The sequence below is a fragment of the Hylobates moloch genome, unplaced genomic scaffold, assembly GCF_009828535.3.
Source record: "Hylobates moloch isolate HMO894 unplaced genomic scaffold, HMol_V3 SCAFFOLD_19, whole genome shotgun sequence".
NCBI classification, from domain to species: Eukaryota; Metazoa; Chordata; class Mammalia; order Primates; family Hylobatidae; genus Hylobates; species Hylobates moloch.
In genome coordinates, this window is record NW_026652294.1 from 25,395,153 (window position 1) to 25,415,331 (window position 20,179).

The window sequence follows — 20,179 nt, forward strand, 5'->3', positions numbered from 1 at the left end:
CCAGGTCCACAAGGGTCTCACTCACATGTCTCTCGAACTGAGTTCCCGGCAGAGCACTCATCGCCCTTGCCACCTTCCTTCTTCACTGTCTTCCTGCCCCAGCTAGAAAGCTAGCACAGTGAGCAGGGACCTGCCTTGCTCACTGTCGTCTGGTGAAGGGTTGGGTGGTCAGGGTGAGAACCCTAGGTCTGAGGAAATGAGGAAGCTGGCTCAGAGGACACACACATTTAATAAGGAGGGCCTCCCGAGCTAAGAGCTGGGGGAGATTTGGTATCACTAACACCCACGGAATGAGTGTGTCTACACTGGCAGCGTGGCCTTTGGAGATGTTTGTGATGATTTAGGTGATGCCATCTCATTGATGCCCCAGGGCAGCGGGGCAGGAGTGGGGGTGATTAGCTCTGTGGGTTGATGGTATGGGCATCTAGGTTTACGTGGAAGTCTCACTTGAAAGGGGATGGATTTCTAGAACCCTCCTCCCTGGGTTTCCATAGCCTCGTTACCCTTTCCAGCAAAGATCCATGTGTCTGTGTCTCCCACCAGATGGGAGGCTTCCCAGGGGCAGAGATGAGGTCTGACTCATCTTTCGTTCCCATCACTGCCCAGCACGGGGCCTGGCACACAGCAGATGCTTGGCCAGAATGTGCTGAGTGGATCAGCGCTCCAGGCGGTGATGGTGGAGAAGTCAGGGCGATGGTCTGTGGAGGCATCAAGGAGATGCTCCCAGCATCGTGCAGGGTGTGCCCTGGCTGGGGAGCATGTCAGGTCCAGGGAGTTGGAGCCTGGACTTTGGGTTCCTGCACTCCTGAGGTCAAATGAGGGGTTGGTCTCCTCCTAGCCATGTGGTCCTGGGCACCCCTTCCCCACTGTGAGCTTTATCTGTAGGGGGTTAATCATACCTGCCTCCCAGGTGGTGAGAGAGAGAGTGCATGAAAACAACTTAACTTGGTACCTGCCCTGTGGTCAGCCTGAGATGCGTCCCTTAGTATTACTATTGTTACAGAAACGAATTCTGTAAGAACCAACCCTGACTGGCATTTTCAAATCCCCAGTGCTCCCCGAGACACAGAGGGGCTGTACCCTGTGCTTAGCAAGAAGCTTGCGGCTTGGACATTGACATGGATGAGAACCCCCAGCCAGAGGGTGACTCATGCCCATCAGAGAACTTGAGGGGGGAAGCCCCAATAAAAACCAACTAACCAAGCAAACAAAAAGAACACCCCAAATCACACACGCGCACACACACGCACATTCAATATTCTGACACAAATAGCCCCAAGGGGCCGCTGTTGGAGGGAGCGGGGGCAAGGTAAGCTTCGGTTTTCGACCACGGGTATAACTCACAGGCCTCAATCTTCCTGGCTGGAATCAGCCAGAGTTGCTTTGTCTTGGTCGTCCTGAGTCCACAATGAGTCACCTCTCAGAAGCCACCAGCCCAAAATAAGACTATTGCTTGCGGACAGGTGGCTCAGAATCCCCTCCCCTGCACCCCCAGCCCCTACCCCTGAGTTTGCTCCATATCTCAGAAGTCCACGGAATGGGGCTTTGGGCACAGGCACCATTTCCTCCTCTGCCACCGCCGCTACCTCGGCTGTCGCTGGCATCTCTGTAGAAGTTGTTCTTCTCGGAGGCTGCATCGGGTGCTTCAGATCTCATCTCCCCCATCCTGAGGCACAGCAAAAGGGTTTTCTGGAGGAAATACAAGGAAAAAAAAATATCACATGGTATCTCCTCTCCATGGGGACATTTCTCTCTGGCCTCAGTGCCAGAAAAAGCCAGGTTTCCTCTGAGCATGTGGGTTTTGTCTTCTGAACATTGTGAACCATGTGACTTTAAGACTGGAAGCAAGAAAAAAATGTCTGCTATCATAGCTCCATATAGTACTAGAGCTCTGGCTCATGCAATAAGACAAGAAAAATAAGCATAGAATAGGACTGGAATAGAAGAACCAAAATTACAGTTAATTGTGGATAACTTACATAGAAAATGTAACAGAATCAACAGGTTAATTAGCAGAATGGAGAGTGCAGACATAGAGGTATAATAGTCAACCTATAAGACATCAGATCAATTTATAAAATGCAACAGTGTGCATTGACTTCAGCAATTACTAGGGTAATTATATGTCATGGCTTGGGACAGTCTCAATTAACACTTGTTGTTCTGACATAATTTTTAATGTGTTCCCCTTTTACCCTCAAAAGTATTCTGATTTGGCTGATAAATTATATGGTCACCATTGCTATAACAAACTAAATATTAAACACAGATACAAATACCATTCATACTGACAAAAATCATTATGTATTTTGGAATGACACTAATATACAACCATGTCATACAAAGCTATAAAGAAGAGACCAAGGTGCTCCTGGAATAGGGAAGAGCCAGGAGACCAGTGGAACAAGATCTACAGCGTGGAAACAGGTTTACGGGGCACTTATAGCTTTGATTGGCAGAGTCAAGTTTCAAACAAGACAATGAGGAAAAGAAATACAAGCTTCATCTGTGGAAAGCATCATGAACCTCACTGCCCTGTGTCTATTATAAGAGCAATTGCCCAGTCACAAATACTTACCTTCCCAGACTCCCTTGCAAGCAGGGGTTGTCACATGACCCAGTCTGGCTAATGCTGTGTAAGTGGGAGTCTACGGGGAAGGGGACATGAATCCAGGGGAAAATGAACTATCTTGCATGCATGAGGATGAAGGACGCTCACTAACACAGGTGGAATAGAAAAGCAGGCAGAAACTTGGTTCTGGTGGCAGCCCTGGACTGTCCCCTCCATACCATTGCAGTTGAATTTCTTTTACTTGCATAAATTGCATCTGGTGAGTGTTCTTAACTGATAAACCATCTTCAACCAAATGGAGAAGTCAAGGGAGTGGCTCCAACAAAGCCAACAAAGCCCACCTCCCCAGAGTGAGTGATATGCCAAGAGGCAGAACCTACTCTCCACCCTTTGCATTAGTGGGAATGTGTACGGGGGCTAAGGGTGAGAGATTCTGTGGGGCCATCTCCTCTGCTTCACAGAACAAAGCCAGGTCCAGGTGCTCTCCGTCACCTGCTTTGTTTTTCTCCATAGCACACACCTCTCCAGCATACCACCTATTGTAGTTACTTAATAGTTTATTGTTTGTCTTCCCCAAATAGAAAGTTAGCTACAAGAGGGTTAAGGTGATTGTGTGTTTTACACATCACTGCATTGCCAGGGCCTAGAACAGTAACTGGCATACTGCAGGGGATTAATAAATGTTTGTCAAATGAATGAATAAACCAAGAATTTAAAGCCCAATGAACCATCTTTCAAGAATAAAGTCAACAGAGAAACATGTTGAACATATTTTTGAATTAAAGTTCCCATGACCCCTTCTTAAAATTATTAAGGATACCCTTAGGCAGATCAAGAATGATTCAGAAAGGTTTACTATAAAAGGATGGGCAGATGATTTTTTAAAAGTTCTGTGGATGGATGGCGGTGATGGCTGCTGTATTAGTCCATTTTCACGCTGCTGATAGACATACCCAAGACTGGGCAATTTACAAAAGAAAGAGATTTAATTGGACTTACAGTTCCATATGTCTGGGGAGGCCTCACAATCATGGCAAAAGACAAGGAGGAGCAAGTCACATCTTATGTGGATGGTGGCAGGCAAAGGGAGAGAGAGAGCGCTTGTGCAGGAAAATTCCCATTTGTAAAGCCATCAGATCTCATGAGATTTATTCACCATGAGAACAGCATGGGAAAGACCTGCCCCCATGATTCAATTACCTCCCACCAGGTTCCTCCCATGACACATGGAAATTGTGGGAGTTACAATTCAAGATGAGATTTGGGTAGGGACACAGCCAAACCATATCAGTTGCCCTACAGTGAGAAGGTACTTAATGCCCCTGAACCGTGTACTTAAAAATGGTTAAAATGGTAAATGTTATGTGCACTTTACCACAATTCATAAAAAGGATGAGCAGAAGCATAACAAATGCAATGAAGAGAAATCAGGGGTCAAGGTATAAATGGAGCTCTGCCAAGAGTGCCAGCAATGAGTGTAGAATCTGTGTAACTGTAGGACTATTGCAGCCAATCTAAAGATTATGACCATCACAGAGAAGAATGAAACAAAACAGAACTGGCATAAATAATAAAAAGTTGGAGCAGTGGAGATGAGAAGCAGGGAGGTAATATAAGTAAACTATGACATATTCATATATAGTTGGGGGTCTAAAGAATTGCTTAGAAGTTTAAAATTAGAGGCGTCAAGGTAAACAAAAAATATAATCAACTAAAATGATGGAAGGGAGATAAGAGGAGGGGAAGTAGAAGTATTCTAATTTTGATGCTTTTCACAGTAGGGAGAAAATAAATGTTGTCTGGAGAAATAAAAGGATTAAAGATATCATGTCATATTATAATTATGAAGATAACTATGGGATCAAAAGCGCAGCTTTCCAAATTATCTAGAAGACATACACACAGAAAATAAAACAAAGACAACAGAGACCATATGGTAAAAATTGACACCCCCCACAAAACTATAAAAGCAGAAAGCCTATCAAACAATGATGACAGAACTAAGACCAAATGCATCTGCCATATCAGTAAATGTTAATGAGCCATAAACACTTGCTTAAAAAAGAAAGACTGATCACAAACAAAGGCACTGAAGGTAGAATGATTCAGCAAGGTTTCATAGAAAAGGATGGGCAGGGCCAGGTACAGTGGCTCACACCTGTAATCTCAGCACTTTGGGAGGCCGAGGCAGGTAGATCATGAGGTCAGGAGTTCAAGACCAGCCTGACCAATATGACGAAATCCTATCTCTACTAAAAATACAAAAAAATTATCCGGGTGTGGTGGTGGGTGCCTGCAGTCCCAGCTACTCAGGAGGCTGAGGCAGGAGAATCGCTTGAACCCGGGAGGCAGAGGTTGCAGTGAGCCGAGATCATGCCACTGCACTCCAGCCTGGGTGACAAAGCGAGACTCCATCTAAAAAAAAAAAAAAACAAAAAACAAAAAAAAGGGCAGATGATTTTTTACAAAGTTCTACAGAGGGATGATGGTGATGGTTGCACTATAGTGAGAAGTACTTAATAACCCTGAACTGTATACTTTAAAAATGGCTAAAATGATAAATGTTATGTGCATTTTACCATAATTTTTAAAAAGGATGAGCAGAAGCATAACAAACAAATGCAAATGAAGATAAATCAGGGGTCATAATCTTAATATCAGACAAAGCTGAAGTCAGGGCAAAAAATATTGAATGAGAAAAAAGAAGGGCACTGTGTGAGGGTGAAGGATAAGAGTCACCATGAAGATCTAACAGTAATGAATGTTCATGTACCAAATAGCATAGCCTCAATATTCATAGAGCAAGACTGGAAATTTAGGGAGAAGAAGCAGAGTATGCTAGTATTAGTGCATTTTTTTTTTTTTTTTTTTGAGACAGTCTCACTCTGTCGCCCAGGCTAGAGTGCAATGGTACGATCTTGGCTCACTGCAACCTCTGTCTCTTGGGTTCAAGCGATTCTCCTGCCTCAGCCTCCTGAGTAGCTGGGATAACAGGTGTTCAACCACCATGTCTGGCTAATTTTTTTTGTATTTTTAGTAGAAATGAGATTTCACTATGTTGGCCAGTCTGGTCTCGAACTACTGACCACATGTGATCTGCCCACCTAGGCCTCCCAAAGTGCTGGGATTACAGGCATGAGCTACCATGCCCAGCCTAGTGTATTTTAATTCGCCTTTCTCAATCCATTCCATATGCAGTTGGCAAAAAACTAAAGTAAGGAGATATGGATCCAAATAATCTAACAACTGTGGGTGTGTGTGTGTGTGTGGGCGGGGGGTGTGTGTGTAAAACACAGTCTACCTTCATTCTATTCAAATGCTCTTGAAAGTGCACACACAAAAAGTGACTATCAGGCCACAAAGAAAGTAAATTCCAAAAAATAGAAATAAGACAACATTCTCTGATCACAATATACTAGAATTTGAAAATACTAATAACAAAACCACAGACCAAACCAAACTTTGCCACCAAGAGGTCTATAAACACTTAGATAACCTTGAGTTAGAGAGAGCAAAAAATAAAAACTGCAGAATATCTAGACAATAACAAAATATATATTTAAGGACCTGTGGGATGCAGCCGAGCCAATGCTAAGAGGAACATACATAGCCTTAAACACTGATCTTATTAATAAATGAGAAGAATGAATTGCCCAACTCAAAAAGTTAGAAAAGACAAAATAAACCTAAGAAAGACATACAGTAGCAATAAATAAAACAGAAATGGAGTTAACAGCAAAAGAAAGGAACTCAAATAACTCCATTTTTTAAAAAATTTTAAATTATTATTTTTTTTAGAGACAGGCTCTTGCTCTGTCACCCTAGCTGGAGTGCGATGGTGCAATCATAGTTCACTGCAACCTCAAACTCCTGGGCTAAAGTGATTCCCCTGCCCCAGCCTCCTATGTAGCTAAGACTACAGATGTGCACCACTACACCCAGCTAATAAAAAAAAATTTTTGCAGGGATAGGGTCTTGCTGTGTTGCCCAGGCTGATCTTGATCTCCTGGCCTCAAGCAATCCTCCTGCCTTGGCCTCCCAAAATGCTGGAATTACAGGCATAAGCCATCATCCCTGGCCCCAACTACTTGTTCTTTGAAACACAATGAGACATGTTCACTGCTGAGGAATCTAATGAAGCAGGAGATATAATACGTAGAAGGTGGAGGTGACTGCTTGGAAGGATTCTCTGCACTTTTGCTCTCCAGCTTCACTTCTCACCATCACTTAGCCCTTCCCAACAGACTTTTCTTCCAACTTCTCTGCAGAATTTGCCCTTGTCAAGGTCACCAAAGACCTCTGTGTTAATAAACCCAGTGGTCAATTCTCAGTCCCCCTTTCACTCATCCTCCCAGCAGCATTGACTCAGGTGATCACTCCACCTGCTTCCAGGACACTGCAGTCCCCTCTCCTGCTCCTCCTCCTCCTCCCACTGCTCCTGCTCCAGCCCTTTGCTGGTCTGCCCACATCTTCCTGACCTCCTCTTCTCCACTCTTCCTACTCACTCATGGATCTCATCTCCTTCCAAGGATTTAAACACTGTATGTTGATATATATATATATATATTTTTTTTTTCAGATGGAGTCGGAGTTTCACTCTGTCACCCAGGCTGGAGATATGTTGATGACTTTTGAGCCTCAAACTCTCACCTAAACTCCATTCTGATGGCCAACGTGTCTACTCGATGTCACCAAATGGATATTTAATAGACACCTCAAACTTAATATACCCCAAACTAAAATCCCAACCTTCCTCCCCCAGCTAGCTTTTCCCACAATTTTCCTGACCTCAGGAAATACAACTCCATCCTGCCAGTTGCTCTCCTCAGAGGCCTGGAGTCATCTTTGACCCCTCTTCTTCCTTTCACACCCCATATCCAACCCAGGAGCAAATCCCGTTGGCCCTTCCTTCAGAATCTCAATAAGCCTTACACTTCCTGCTGCCTCCACTGCTCCTACTGTGGTCCAGGCTGGCAGGATTCTTGCAGTGGTGTCTGTGCTGGTCAGCTCCTTCCATCTGCTCTCAACACAGCAGCCAGAGGAGCCCTGAGAAAACCTAAGTCCAATTACATCACCCCTTTCCTCAAAACCCTCAGTGGCTCCCAGATTCACTCAGAGCAGAAGCTAAAGCCCTTCCCACCCCATCACCTCCCTGTCCTATTCCTCACTCTCTTCATTTTCATTCTCTCCACTCCAATGGTAATGGTTTGTTTTGTATCAATTTGACTGTGCCACAGAGTGCCCTGGTATTTGGTGAGACATTTTTCTGGGTGTGTCGTGAAGGTGTTTCATGACAAGATGAACATGTGACCTGGCAGACAGAGGAAAACGGTGTCCTCCCCTGTGCAGGTGGCCTCATCCAACCCACTGGAGGCCTAAACAGAACCAAGAAGTAAGGGGGAATTCATGCTGTCTCTGCCTGTCTTTAAGTGGGGACATCGTTCTTCTCCTCCCTTTAGACTCAGGCTGGGACTGGAAATCACACCATTGGCTCTCCTGGGTCTCAGGCTCTCGACTCAAAGTGGAACTCACACCGTCAGCTCTCCTGGGTCTCAGGCCATCGACTCACAGTGGAACTCACCATCGGCTCTCCTGGGTCTCAGACCCTCAAATCAAACTGGAACTCACACCATTGGCTCTCCTGGGTCTCAGGCCCTCGACTCACACCGGAACTCACACCATCGGCTCTCCTGGGTCTCCAGCTTGCTAACCCAGACTTTTGGAATTCCTCAACCTGCGTAGCTGCAGGAGCCAACTCCCTACAGTGTGTGTCTTCATGTGTCTATATGCGATTGGTTGTTTCTCTGGAGCACGTTGACTAATACACCATCCGTACCAGCATGTTCCTGCCTCTTCTCCCAGATAAACCCAAGGCTGAATCCCTGATCTCCTTTAAGTCACCATTTTAGTGATCGCTTTTGGCCACCATTTAAAATCATCCTCTATCTCAAACGCATTATCACCATCTGACAGTCCACATATTTAACATATTAAATGTTTTAAAATAACATTTTAAAAATTGTCTGCAGTCTCCATAAAAGCAGGCTTTTTGCTGCTTTTGGCCCATAACTGTATCCCCAGGGCCAATAACAATGCCTGGCACAGGGTCCGCACTCAATTAAGATGAACTGAACAAACAGAAGAACAAAGGCGACTGCCTGCTCAACTCTACAGAAATCAGGAAGCCTCCAAGAAATGGATCAATTTCCAAGAAAAGAGAAATTACCCACAGGATCTGGAAAGGTAGAAGCTAAACAGACCAATTGCCAAGAAGAAAGAGAGAAACTGTCAAATAGCAAATTCAAAGTCTAAAATAAGAGAAATGCAAATTAAAGTCATAATGAGAGAGGATTTCAGAGCGCAGACAAAAGGGAGCATCTGCATTCCTTCACTTGCCACCCTGACACAGATCAAAAGTGCTGAGCGCCCGACGCTTGTGCTGGTTTGGGTTTCTGCTTCACTGCTAGTCAGGGAGATGCTGGGGTCATTTCTGTGGAAGGCAATTTGACACACGCCTACGGTACAGATGCCCACATCCTCTGACCCAGTGGTCTCATGTAACAATTCTCCTACAGACATGCTCACAAGGGCAACATAGGTACAAGCACATTAATCACAGAAAGGTGGGTCACGGCAGAAGATTTGGATCACTGAAGTGTCCACCAGCAGGATGCCAGGTCAAAAATACAATGGAGAGCCACACAGAGACCAGGCAGGCTCAGACAGCTGTCCTCAGTCACCTCCCACGCCCTGCTTTCCTTCCCTGGGCATTGGTCATCGAGATTCGAGACTCATGATTTGTGGCATTAATGCCACTTACACGCTGAGCCCTCTGCCCTGAACTTCAGTCTTGAATTCCCACCTTCCGCCCCTGGGCAATTTCTGTACTTTCCTCTCAATTTTTCTGTAAACCTAAAACTGCTTTAAAAAAATAAAATCTAGGCCGGGCGCGGTGGCTCACGCTTGTAATCCCAGCACTTTGGGAGGCCGAGGCGGGCGGATCACGAGGTCAGGAGATCGAGACCACGGTGAAACCCCGTCTCTACTAAAAATACAAAAAATTAGCCGGGCGTGGTGGCGGGCGCCTGTAGTCCCAGCTACTCGGAGAGGCTGAGGCAGGAGAATGGCGTGAACCCAGGAGGCGGAGCTTGCAGTGAGCCGAGATTGCGCCACTGCACTCCAGCCTGGGCGACAGAGTGAGACTCCGTCTCAAAAAAATAAAAAAATAAATAAAATAAAATCTATTCATTACCTAGATAACAAAATTTGTAAGACCGTAAGATGCCACTTTAGAGCCATCAAATCAGCCAAACTTAGATCAGATGATTTGAAAGGTAAGTGAACACCTGTGAAAGGGACTCGCCACCGTGCTCTGCAGACGATCCGGCAACCTCTCTCTGCATGCACTTCCCAAAGCAGCCCTGGAGCTGGTCTTCAGGGGCAACCCGTCACCTTCCTAGGGAACTGCATTAGCATGAGCTGCTTCTTTTTAAAAAGCTTTTAAGGCCAGGCACAGTGGCTCACGCCTGTAATCCCAGCACTTTGGGAGGCCGAGGTGGGCGGATCACCAGGTCAGGAGTTCAAAACCAGCCTGACCAACATGGTGAAATCCCGTCTCTACTAAAAATACAAAAATAAGCTGGGCATGGTGGCGCATGCCTATAATCCCAGCTACTCGGGAGGCTGAGGCAGGAGAATTGCTTGAACCCAGGAGGTTGCCGTGAGCTGAGATCATGCCATCACACTCCAGCCTGGGCAACAAGAATGAAACTCCGTCTCTAAATAAATACAAAAATTAGCCAGGGGTGGTGATGGGCACCTGTAGTCCCAGCTACTTGAGAGGCTGAGGCAGGAGAATCACTTGAATCCGGTGGGGTAGAGGTTGCAGCGAGCCAAGATCGCACCACTGCACTCCAGCCTGGGTGGCAGAGCGAGACTCTGTCTCAAAAAAAAAAATAAAACTTTTAAGTTCAGGGGTAAATGTGCACGACGTGCAGGTTTGTGACACAGCTAAATATGTGTCATGGGGGTTTGTTGTACAGGTTATTTCATCACCTAGACATGAAGCCTAGTACCCATTAGTTATTTTTCCTGGTCCTCTCCCTCCTCCCACCTTCCGCCCTCCAGTGGGCCCCAGTGTGTGTCATTCCCCTCTATGTATCCATGTGCTCTCATCATTTAGCCCCCACTTATAAGTGAGAACATGTCGTGTTGGGTTTTCTGTTCCTGTGTTAGTTTGCTAAGGATAATGGCCTCCAGCTCCATCCATGTCCCTGCAAAGAACATGATCTTGTTCTTTTTTATGGCTGCATAGTATTCCATGGTGTATACACAGGCTTCCATACGGTTCTCAGAAGTGAGGGTGCAAGAGCCCCTGTGGCAGAATGCAGAGATCTTGCACACATGTTGGGTCAAATGTAAGAAATACTATACATGAAAAGTGAAAACACTTCCATGTTCCCAGCATTGTGCATAATTTGAGCATCACACTCAAGATGCAAGAGAGGGGTGGATGGAGTAGGCGTGGAGGGTTGGGGGGGTCGGGGGCAGGCACAGTAAGGGGCCCATCACAGCCACTGATGTGGGAGCTGTGGACCAGGAGGTGTGACCAGCTCAACATTCTGGACCCAAGGGTTGGAAACCAGAATGAAGCCTGGCTGACTCGACCATGAGGCTGAAAACCTGAGAACATCACACAAGGCTCGTGAAAAAGGGAAGCGTGTCCTCCCCCGCCCCGCTATGTTCTTAGGTGGAAACTTGCAACAGGGTGGCCACATGGTAGAAATGGCCAGAAGTGGGCCAGGTGCAGTGGCTCATGCCTGGAATCCCAGCACTTTGGGAGGCCAAGGCGGGCGGATCATGAGGTCAGGAGTTGGAGACCAGCTGAAACATGGTGAAACCCCGTCTCTACTAAAAATACGAAAAAATTAGCTGGGTGCAGTGGCACGCACCTGTAATCCCAGCTACTCAGGAGGCTGAGGCAGGAGAATTGCTTGAACCTGGGAGGCGAAGGTTGCAGTGAGCCGATATCACGCCACTGCACTCCAGCCTGGGTGACAGTGCAAGACTCCGTCTAAAAATAAAATAAACTTAAAAATTACTAAAAAAAAAAAAAAAACAAAAAAACAGCCAGAGGCCCAGGGGAGCTGGGAAACAGCAGGATGGGGGGCTGCTTCCTGGGTGGAGCCCTCGGTTGCACAAATGGGTTCCGAGAAGCACTTTCTGCCCCTGGGCTTGTGCATGGCATGGCTGCGTGTGGGGACAGGCAGACACTCTCACATGCCAAGGGGAGCTGAGAAGGAAAAGGACTTTGGGTTGTATTAATAGAAGTATATGTGCCAAAATAGAGGAGATGACCCAAGGTTCTGCTGATCTTTGTGGTGGCTGGACCACAATGTCGGAATTTCAGCTTAGGGGGGCTTGCAATCGAGCGTCCAAGTTTCCTAGAATTTATCTTTACCTTTCTTTTTCCCTGTGTGTTCACCTCTTAGCTCTTCAGGAATGCAATTATAACATTTACCTCCTCTCCACCAGGTGCTCCCTGCACTGCAAGCATATCTAACTATAGTTCGATTTGTTTAGAAATTCTCAGGAAAAAATGTTGAACCAAACCAGGCACCCTCTGGGATTCTCCCCCACCAGGAGATTGCCTCGAGACAACGGTGAGTTTACAGCCTAGCTCTGTCCACCATGGCGCCCTCCAGACTACCCGACTGAGAAGACATACAAGCAAGTCAGGTGGACCCTGTACCTCCTCACTCCCTCCCCTGCATGCCTTTCCCACCAAGTTCCCCTTTAAAGACCCCACTTTCCTCCCCGAAAGCTGAAGTGATTCCCTTAAGTCAGGAGCCTGTACTGTTTCCTCTTAACCAAGCTCTGGAATAAAGTCACTTTCTTTCTACTAGACCTCGCTCTGTTCATTGGATTCTGCAAGAGGCTGGACTTGTGTTCGGTTACGGCCTGACTGGAGAGCCCATCTCCAACCTCTATGCTGCACAGGAAGGGAAGAATGTGACATGGACTCATTCTCAGCCCAGGACCTGGTGACAATTCAGTCTCTGGCCTTGCAGACGCTGTCTGCAGGTATGGACAGTGCCATTAGGCTGGTAAAGGTTGGGACAGAGGGAGCCCAGGGGCTGAGGGAAGAGGGACAGAAAGTCAGAGGAGGCTTGGAGAGGAGGTCCAGGTGATGATCGAGGCCTTTGCTTGGTTTCCCCAGGAACAGTAAACTCACTCCTTTACAGGCCATTTTCTTTTAAGCTGCTCGGTTACCTGGAAAACTTAAAATGCAGAGCCAAACACTTGCCTGTGGCCCACAGTCTGGCCTTCTTGGCCTGTGGTGGCCCTTCAGGGATAAGGGTGGCAGCAGCCATGCCCCTCCTCACTCCTTTTTGCTGCTGCAGGCTGACATGGAAAAGAGGTTGTCCATTCTGGGGTGGGGGCCAGCGTCACCCCTGACTTTGGCCGAGACCTCCCGATGGTTGCCCCTGCATGGCAGTCCCTGCATTCCCCAGAGCGGTTTCCCTAGAGGGCAATGTGGCTTCGGTCACTCCCTGGGGATACATCTCTGTTTGGGGATGACAAGCACAAAATTCAGGCTGGTGGACCCGGGAGGGAAGGGGTGCCACTGGGACATGCTGAGGGCTGCTATGGCATTGATGCGGCTCTATTTCTTGTGCCAGTGGTGAGAATGTGGTGTTTGCTTCATTGCTTTTTATACCATATATATATGTATATATACACACACACACACACACATATATATATATACACACACATACATACACACTATATGGATTCTCTTGCAGAAAATGAAATATTTCAAAATCAATGAATTTTTTTAAAAAACATTCTACTTAGAGCTTGTTAGAGGGTAAAGTTTTGATGCCTCAGCTGGGCCTCAAGGCCTCTTACCAACAGAACTATTACTTTCAGTTTTGTGGTCTCCACTCCAAAGTACCCTCTTTCCAGAAAGCCCCAGTGTGCTCTTCACACTACTGGGAATACCCTCCCCTATCTCCACCTAGAAAACTCCTGTACATCCTTCAAGACCTCACTCACTGGGCGCCCCTTCTGTGCAGCTTGTCTGCCTCCCACAGGCCTTTGTAACACCCTGTACCACACAGCACTGTAGAGTCCCATGGCAGAGATGACCATGGCCTCAATGTCAGACAAGCCCGGGTTCAGTTCCCAGCTCTGCCCCTCAGAGGCTATGTGACCCTGGGCGAGTCATTAACCTCTCTGGGCCTTATACCGCTCTAGGCCATCCTCACTGCTGCCCAGTGGGGCTATCACTCCTGTGGACACAGCCCAGCTCGTCAGCCCACAGTAGCCCCGGGAATGCTTCCTCATTGCACAGCCTTCTGGAAGGAATCTTTGGCAAATGTCAACTCTTGTTCTGCTCTCATGGCAAGCACGCCTCGGTCACATACCTGTGAGTGCAGGAAGCTGTTCCTGTGTGGCCACTGATTCCTACCATGGAGAGCACTTGCCTACCCTGATGCAGGGGTCATGTGTCCTCCTAGGCACTCTGCAGGTCATCTCACCCCTCATTGTCACCTCTGTGGACCCCAGGCCCAGGCTCAGGCCCACCAGCACTACCCTCACTGTCAACTCGTGGCCCCTCACACTAGGCCTTCCATAAGCTGGAACTACAGCATCTTCGGCCAGGGCCTGGGCTGGGTTCTGGGGCCTCAGAACTGAGTCAGGTGTGGGCCCTGCCCTCGAGGGCTCCAAGCTGGTGGGGGAGCCACACCAGGACCCCGAAACAAGAGCAGCGGACCCACACTGTATCAGCGGTGAGTGTCTGGCAGTCTTGGGGCCCTGGCCGGGGTGGGGATTGGGGGAAAAGTTCTTGGGAGCAGCCACAGAGCTGGGCCCTGGACAAGGTTTGTTGGGACGACAGGGAGGGCACTCCAGGCGGATGGAACAGCCTCAGCCAAGGTCATTCAGAGGATCACAGGGGGCATGGCTGTCGCGGCACAAGATGCTCCCGGCAGGGGTGAGTCTGGAGAGGTGGCAGCCACAAGGCCTTCATCTGCCAGGAGAAGGTGTCTGGACCTGATCCCAAAGTTGTGGGGAGTCGACATGGAAGATCATGCCTAATTCTCATAGCAGCAAGATTAGGGCTGCTGGGTACTGATTCTCTCTTCTGCACCGGGCACTGTGCCAAGCCCTTCCCATGCGTGTGTAGCCTCAGTTCTCTCAGCAGCCTTGGGGGTGGGGACCACTAGTCCCTGCAACTTGCCGATGAGGAAAATGAGGCTCAGAGAGAAAAATGTCACTAGTCCAGAACTGCATATCTAGCTAGCAGTGGAGCTTGGCCTGTGCTGCTGACCACAGGGCCACACAGCCAGCCCCTCTCGTCTGGAGCAGTGGCCTGGGCAGGCTGGGGAGCAGCAGGCTGCTCTGCTGGCTCTAGTGGCCCTGGCGAGAGAGGAGCTGAGCCTGGAACTGGAAGCAGGGCCCACAGGGTGAGGAGGGTCTGCAGCTGGCAGGCCTGGTGGGCTGGCGCCTGCAACCTAAGTGGGAAGATAACAGAGCACCTGGTAATTTGAATAACAATGAAAGCTTCCAGAATGTGGAACATCTGTGACAATAACCCTTCCTGCCGACAAAAGCAGAGGAGTCATGAGGCACAACACGCCTCATTCCAGGTGAACTGGAGACAATGTGTTCCCCAGCAGCGGCAACAGCTTCTGTTAGTTGGCGCTGACTGTATGCACGTGGGGTGTGGGGCTGGAAGCCTTCACGTATTTTTTCTTTTTTTTGAGACGGAGTCTATGTCGCCCAGGCAATGGCGCAATCTCGGCTCACTGCAACCTCCGCCACCCGGGTTCAAGCGATTCTCCTGCCTCAGCCTCCCGAGTAGTTGGGATTACAGGCACCCACTACCACGCCCAGTTAGTTTTTGTATTTTTAGTAGAGACGGGGTTTTGCCATGTTGGTTAGGCTGGTCTCGAACTCCTCACCTCAGGTGATCTGCCCACCTCGGCCTCCCAAAGTGCTGGGATTACAGGCGTGAGCCACAGGGCCCGGCCGCCTTCACATATTTTTCCAAGGGATTCTCACAGGGACCCGAAAGGGGGAAGATGCTATTAATCCTACTTTGTAAATGTGTCCCTGCAGACAGTACAGGGACATCAAGGAACCTATTTGGGGCAAGATGGCCATCCCAAGGAACGCTGCCTCGATACGGAGAAAGAGACTCTGCTGACGCGATGGAGTTGAGGGTTTTGGGAGAGAGATGAGCCTGGATTAACTGGCTGGGCCTGATGCCATCACAGGGTCCTAAGTGAGGAAGGCAGCAGGCTCAGAGTCAGCAGAGGGGATGTGGCCATGGGAGCAGAGGTTGGAGATGTCCTTGCATCTGGAAGGGGCCACAAGCCGAGGAATGTGGGCACCTCTGGGAACTGGAGCAGACAAGGAAACAGACTCACCCCCGTGGCCTCCAGCAGGGCCCCGTGCTGCTGATGCCTTGACATGAGGTGTTCATGAGTCTCCTTTCCAACTGCTGTCCTCCGGATCTGTACAAGACTAAATCCATGTTGTTTTAAGCTACTGCATTTGTGATAATTTATTATAGCAGCTACGGGACACTCACACAATACCCAAGAGAGATGTGTGCATTCACTTCACCAGGAGACATGGATGTGAAGGTTCATAGCAGCTTTGCTGATAACGGCCGGAAGGTGGAAACAACCCAAGTTTCCTCAAAAGGTGATGGAGAAACACAGTGTGGTGTGTCCACACAATGCAATGGGCACAGATCCAGGCTGGGGCCAAGATGGGAACCTTCGTCTTTTGCTTCCTGACCAGAGTGCTCTGCCCCAGCACCTGCCTTGTCAAAGCCCTGGTGGACCCATGGGATTGCCCGGTTCTTGCACCTTCACTGGGAGGAAAGCAGAGACGATCACTCCATTTTACAGTTGGGTAAAGCGAGGCTCAGGGCCATGCTGCCCAGGGAGGAGCTGAAGAGAGACCCGAGGCCTGCTGGGGACCAGATCTTCTCAATGGTGGTTCCCTTTGGCAGCCTCTCTCCAAGCCCAGTGCAGAGCCTGGCATATGGGAGAGCTTTATGGGAGAGTTTGCTGAATAAATGACAGACAGCAGGTGTGGTGTGAGCTCTGGTGGCTGGACACACCTTCCCATCCCCTGCAGACCTGTCCTCTTTGCAGGGTCCAATGTGCAGGGGTTTGGGGCACAGGTGGGGTGTCCTGACAGATGCAGTCACTCTCAGGGGATGTCAGTCCACGGATGCAGATGCAGCAAGGTCCCTGGAGCCCTGCCTGCCTCCCTGCTCACCCTCCGCACTCTGAGGGATGCTCTCTGAGAGCATGGCCTGGGAGGCCTCTAATGTGGCCCAAGATGTTTAACCAGAGTCCTACAGGCCCCAGCCTGAATTGGGCCCAGCGATTCACAAGCCGTGTGACCTTGGACGAGGTCCCCAACACACACACCAGAGCCCCCAGCAATTCACAAGCCATGTGACCTTGGACAAGGTCCCCAACACACGCACCAGAGCCTCCAGCAATTCACAAGCCGTGTGATCTTGGATGAGGTCCCCAACACACACACCACAGCCCTCAGCAATTCACAAGCCGTGTGACCTTGGACGAGGTCTCCAACACACACACCACAGCCCTCAGCAATTCACAAGCCATGTGACCTTGGACGAGGTCCCCAACACACACACCAGAGCCCCCAACACACACACCAGAGCCCCCAACACACACACACCAGAATGTTGACTTTTCCCTTCTGCTCTCAGTCCCCCCATCTATAAAATGTGGCTGCTCACAGCCCCCTACTGTGATTCTACATTGAAGCCTGTGGTACGAAGCCCTGAGACGGCCTCCAAAGAATCTACCTTCAGCTACTTACACCCTTCCCTTTGGTACCAAGGGAGACCAAAGGATGGGAATGGAGCCAAGTGGCTCGCTTGTAACAAATGGATAGAATAGAAGTGACAGGGATGGGATGTCCCTTCCAAGGTTAGGCTCCAAAAAGACTGTAGGTTCCACCGGCCTCTGCACCTTGAACTCTCTCTCCCAGAGCCCTCTTTTTGGGTGGTCAGCTGTCATGCCACGAGCTACCCTGTGGAGAGGTCCACTTGGTGAGCAACTGACACCCCCAGCCAACACCTGAACCCGCTACCATCTCACCTGAGTGGGCTGAGAGGTGTGTCCTCTCCAGCAGAGCCTTGAGAGAACCAGTCTCAGCCAATGCTTTGACTGCAGCCTCCTGAGAGACCCCCAAGCCAGGAGACCCAGCGAAGCCACACCCTGACTCACACCTTTCTGACTCACAGAAAGGGTTAAATAAATGCTTGTTTTAAGCTGCTGACTTGTGGGGTAACTTGTTACACAGCACCAACTAGCTAATACAAGGCTTCATGGCAGAGCTAGGGATTCTGAGAGAGGGAGGATCTTGCAGATTGTGCATCCGGACATCCCTCTACCCTATCCCAGGGAACGAGCCTCTGACCTCAGCCTGCACGCCCCAGTGATGGGGAGCTCCCTGCTTACTGAGGCCGCAGATCTGCTGTAGAGCCAGGCTGCCTGGGAAGGTCTTCCCTCTGCCTCCTGCTTCCCCTTCCTACTGGTGCCAGTGTGGCTCTGGGGGTTCCCTGGCACCAGTCCCATCCTTCAGGGATGTGTGGGTTCCCCGAGAGTGAGCTGGTGTCTGGATCAGGCTTCTCTGCATCACAGCTTCATCTCCTTCTCTGCTTCAGGGGAGAGTTGCTGGGAAGCAAGTGAGGGCTCAGACCCAGCTTTGCCATTCAGTGTGCACCTGGCAGAGAGGACCCCAGGGTGTACAAGTCTTCACTCAGCCTTAGCTCAAAGTCACCATCTCCACCACCTCAGTTTACTCATCTGCTGCATGTGAGGACATGAGACAGTGCACGTAAACAACGCTTGGCACACAGAAAGCACCCAAGAAATGGACGTCCTTTTGAGTCGGGAGAAAACATATTCAAAGCGGGGCCGCGGAGATGCTTAAGGGAATTTTTATTTTGTCTTCAGCAAAATATCTTGATGGGCCATCTAGATGGATGGCGATGGGGAGTAGATGAGGCAGTGGAGTATGTTTTGTCTGTTTGTTGGAGGGCTTGTTGTGTTTGTTGGGGGCGCTGTATGTTGAGGGGTTCTGGTGTGTGTGGGGCTCTGGTGTGTATGTTTGTGTTGGGGGCTTTGGTGTGTGTGTGTGTGTGTTGGAGAGCTCTGGTGTGTATGTGTGTGCTGGAGGCTCTGGTGTGTGTGTGTGTTGGAGAGCTCTGGTGTGTGTGTGTGTGTGTGTGTGTGTGTGTGTGTGTGTGTGTGTGTGTTGGGGGGCCAGGGCACTTTGCAGGTGCTCTGGGAGAGCCTCTCCCTGTGGCTGTTTGACTTTGGACACATGCTGTGGCCTCTCTGAGCCTGAGTTTCTGGCAAAATGGCAAGAAAAACGCCACTGGCGAGGTGGTGCACAGGGGAAATGGCCGTGCTCTGCAAACTCCCTCACACCCCACTCAGCTCCGCGCCTCAGTCAGCGTCCCTGGTCTCCAGGAAAAAAACAAAATAAAGATCCTGCTTGAGGACAATGAGAATTATTTTGTGCTTTATAGGGCGCCACATAATCTAAATAATGAAACATGGAACCTTTCTTTCCTTCAGAAAGAAGCTGGCGGGCATCCCAGCTATGTAAAAGGCAGGCAGTGGGGTGGGGATGACAAAGCTATTTGGTGCCAGCCATGCCCAGAGGCTTCTGGCAGACAGGACGGTGCCTGGTATGTTGTTGGAGCCCACGGATTGTACCTGGGATGGGGACGTGGGCACGGCAGGCAGGGGACATCGCAGGAGCGACAGGCGGAGGGCAGGGCAAGCAGCCCACATCCGAGGCCAGGTCCCACACCCCTGGGCTGTCCTGATCCTCTCGCGGCTTCCAGACCCCATTCACCCTGGAGTTCCTCCTGCCACAGGTGGGAACTGCTCCTCCCCAGGCCATTGCAGTTGTCTCTTGGGGCATCTCAAACTCAAGACACTCCATGCTGCTGAGCCCAGAGCCACGTCCGCCCCAAGGTCCCCATCTTGGAAAATCTCCCAGGCTACTCAGCCCAGGGTCCCAGACATCCTCTTGGCCCCCCACCTCCTTCTCAGTCCCCACCCCAGGCCCTGGCCAATCTCATGGACCCCACTCCCTGGTGCCGGCCCCTCCCCACCACCACCCTCAGCCAAGCCGCAGACATGGATGCAGCTCATGTGAGAGCGGCAGCCTCTCTGGTGGACTGCCAGCTCCCTTCCCAAAGGCAAATGCGTCCTGTTACTCTCCTCGAGGGCACCCCTGTCCCTGGACCGAGAAGCCCACGTCTCACCATGGCCCTGCACAGTCAGACCTACTTGCATCTCTCACCCATCCCCTCCTGCACTTCCTTCCCCCCCCACACTCGTGCCAGCTGGCTGCTCTTCTGATGGATGCATGTGCAGCTGTCTCTGCCTCAGTGCCTCTGCAGGTGCTATTTCCAGTGCCTGGACCACTCCCCACTTCCTCCTCTGGTATCTTCCAACTCCAACAGGCTCATTCCTTTCCATCCTACAGATCCCAGCTGCCCAGAGAGGCAGGGCCAGGCCA

At 49.7% G+C, this 20,179-nt stretch overlaps 1 protein-coding gene across 1 annotated transcript in view; it reads right to left on the minus strand.

Moving 5' to 3' along the window:
* Nucleotides 1-210: 210 nt before the first annotated feature.
* Nucleotides 211-20,179, minus strand: part of SHISAL1 (shisa like 1) — a 156,507-nt gene continuing 136,538 nt past the window's right edge. Inside the window, exon 5 of the mRNA XM_032138573.2 lies at nt 211-1,689. Coding sequence (XP_031994464.1) covers nt 1,689 — 1 coding nt within the window. The 3' untranslated portion in view covers nt 211-1,688. The remainder of the gene's footprint in view (nt 1,690-20,179) is intronic.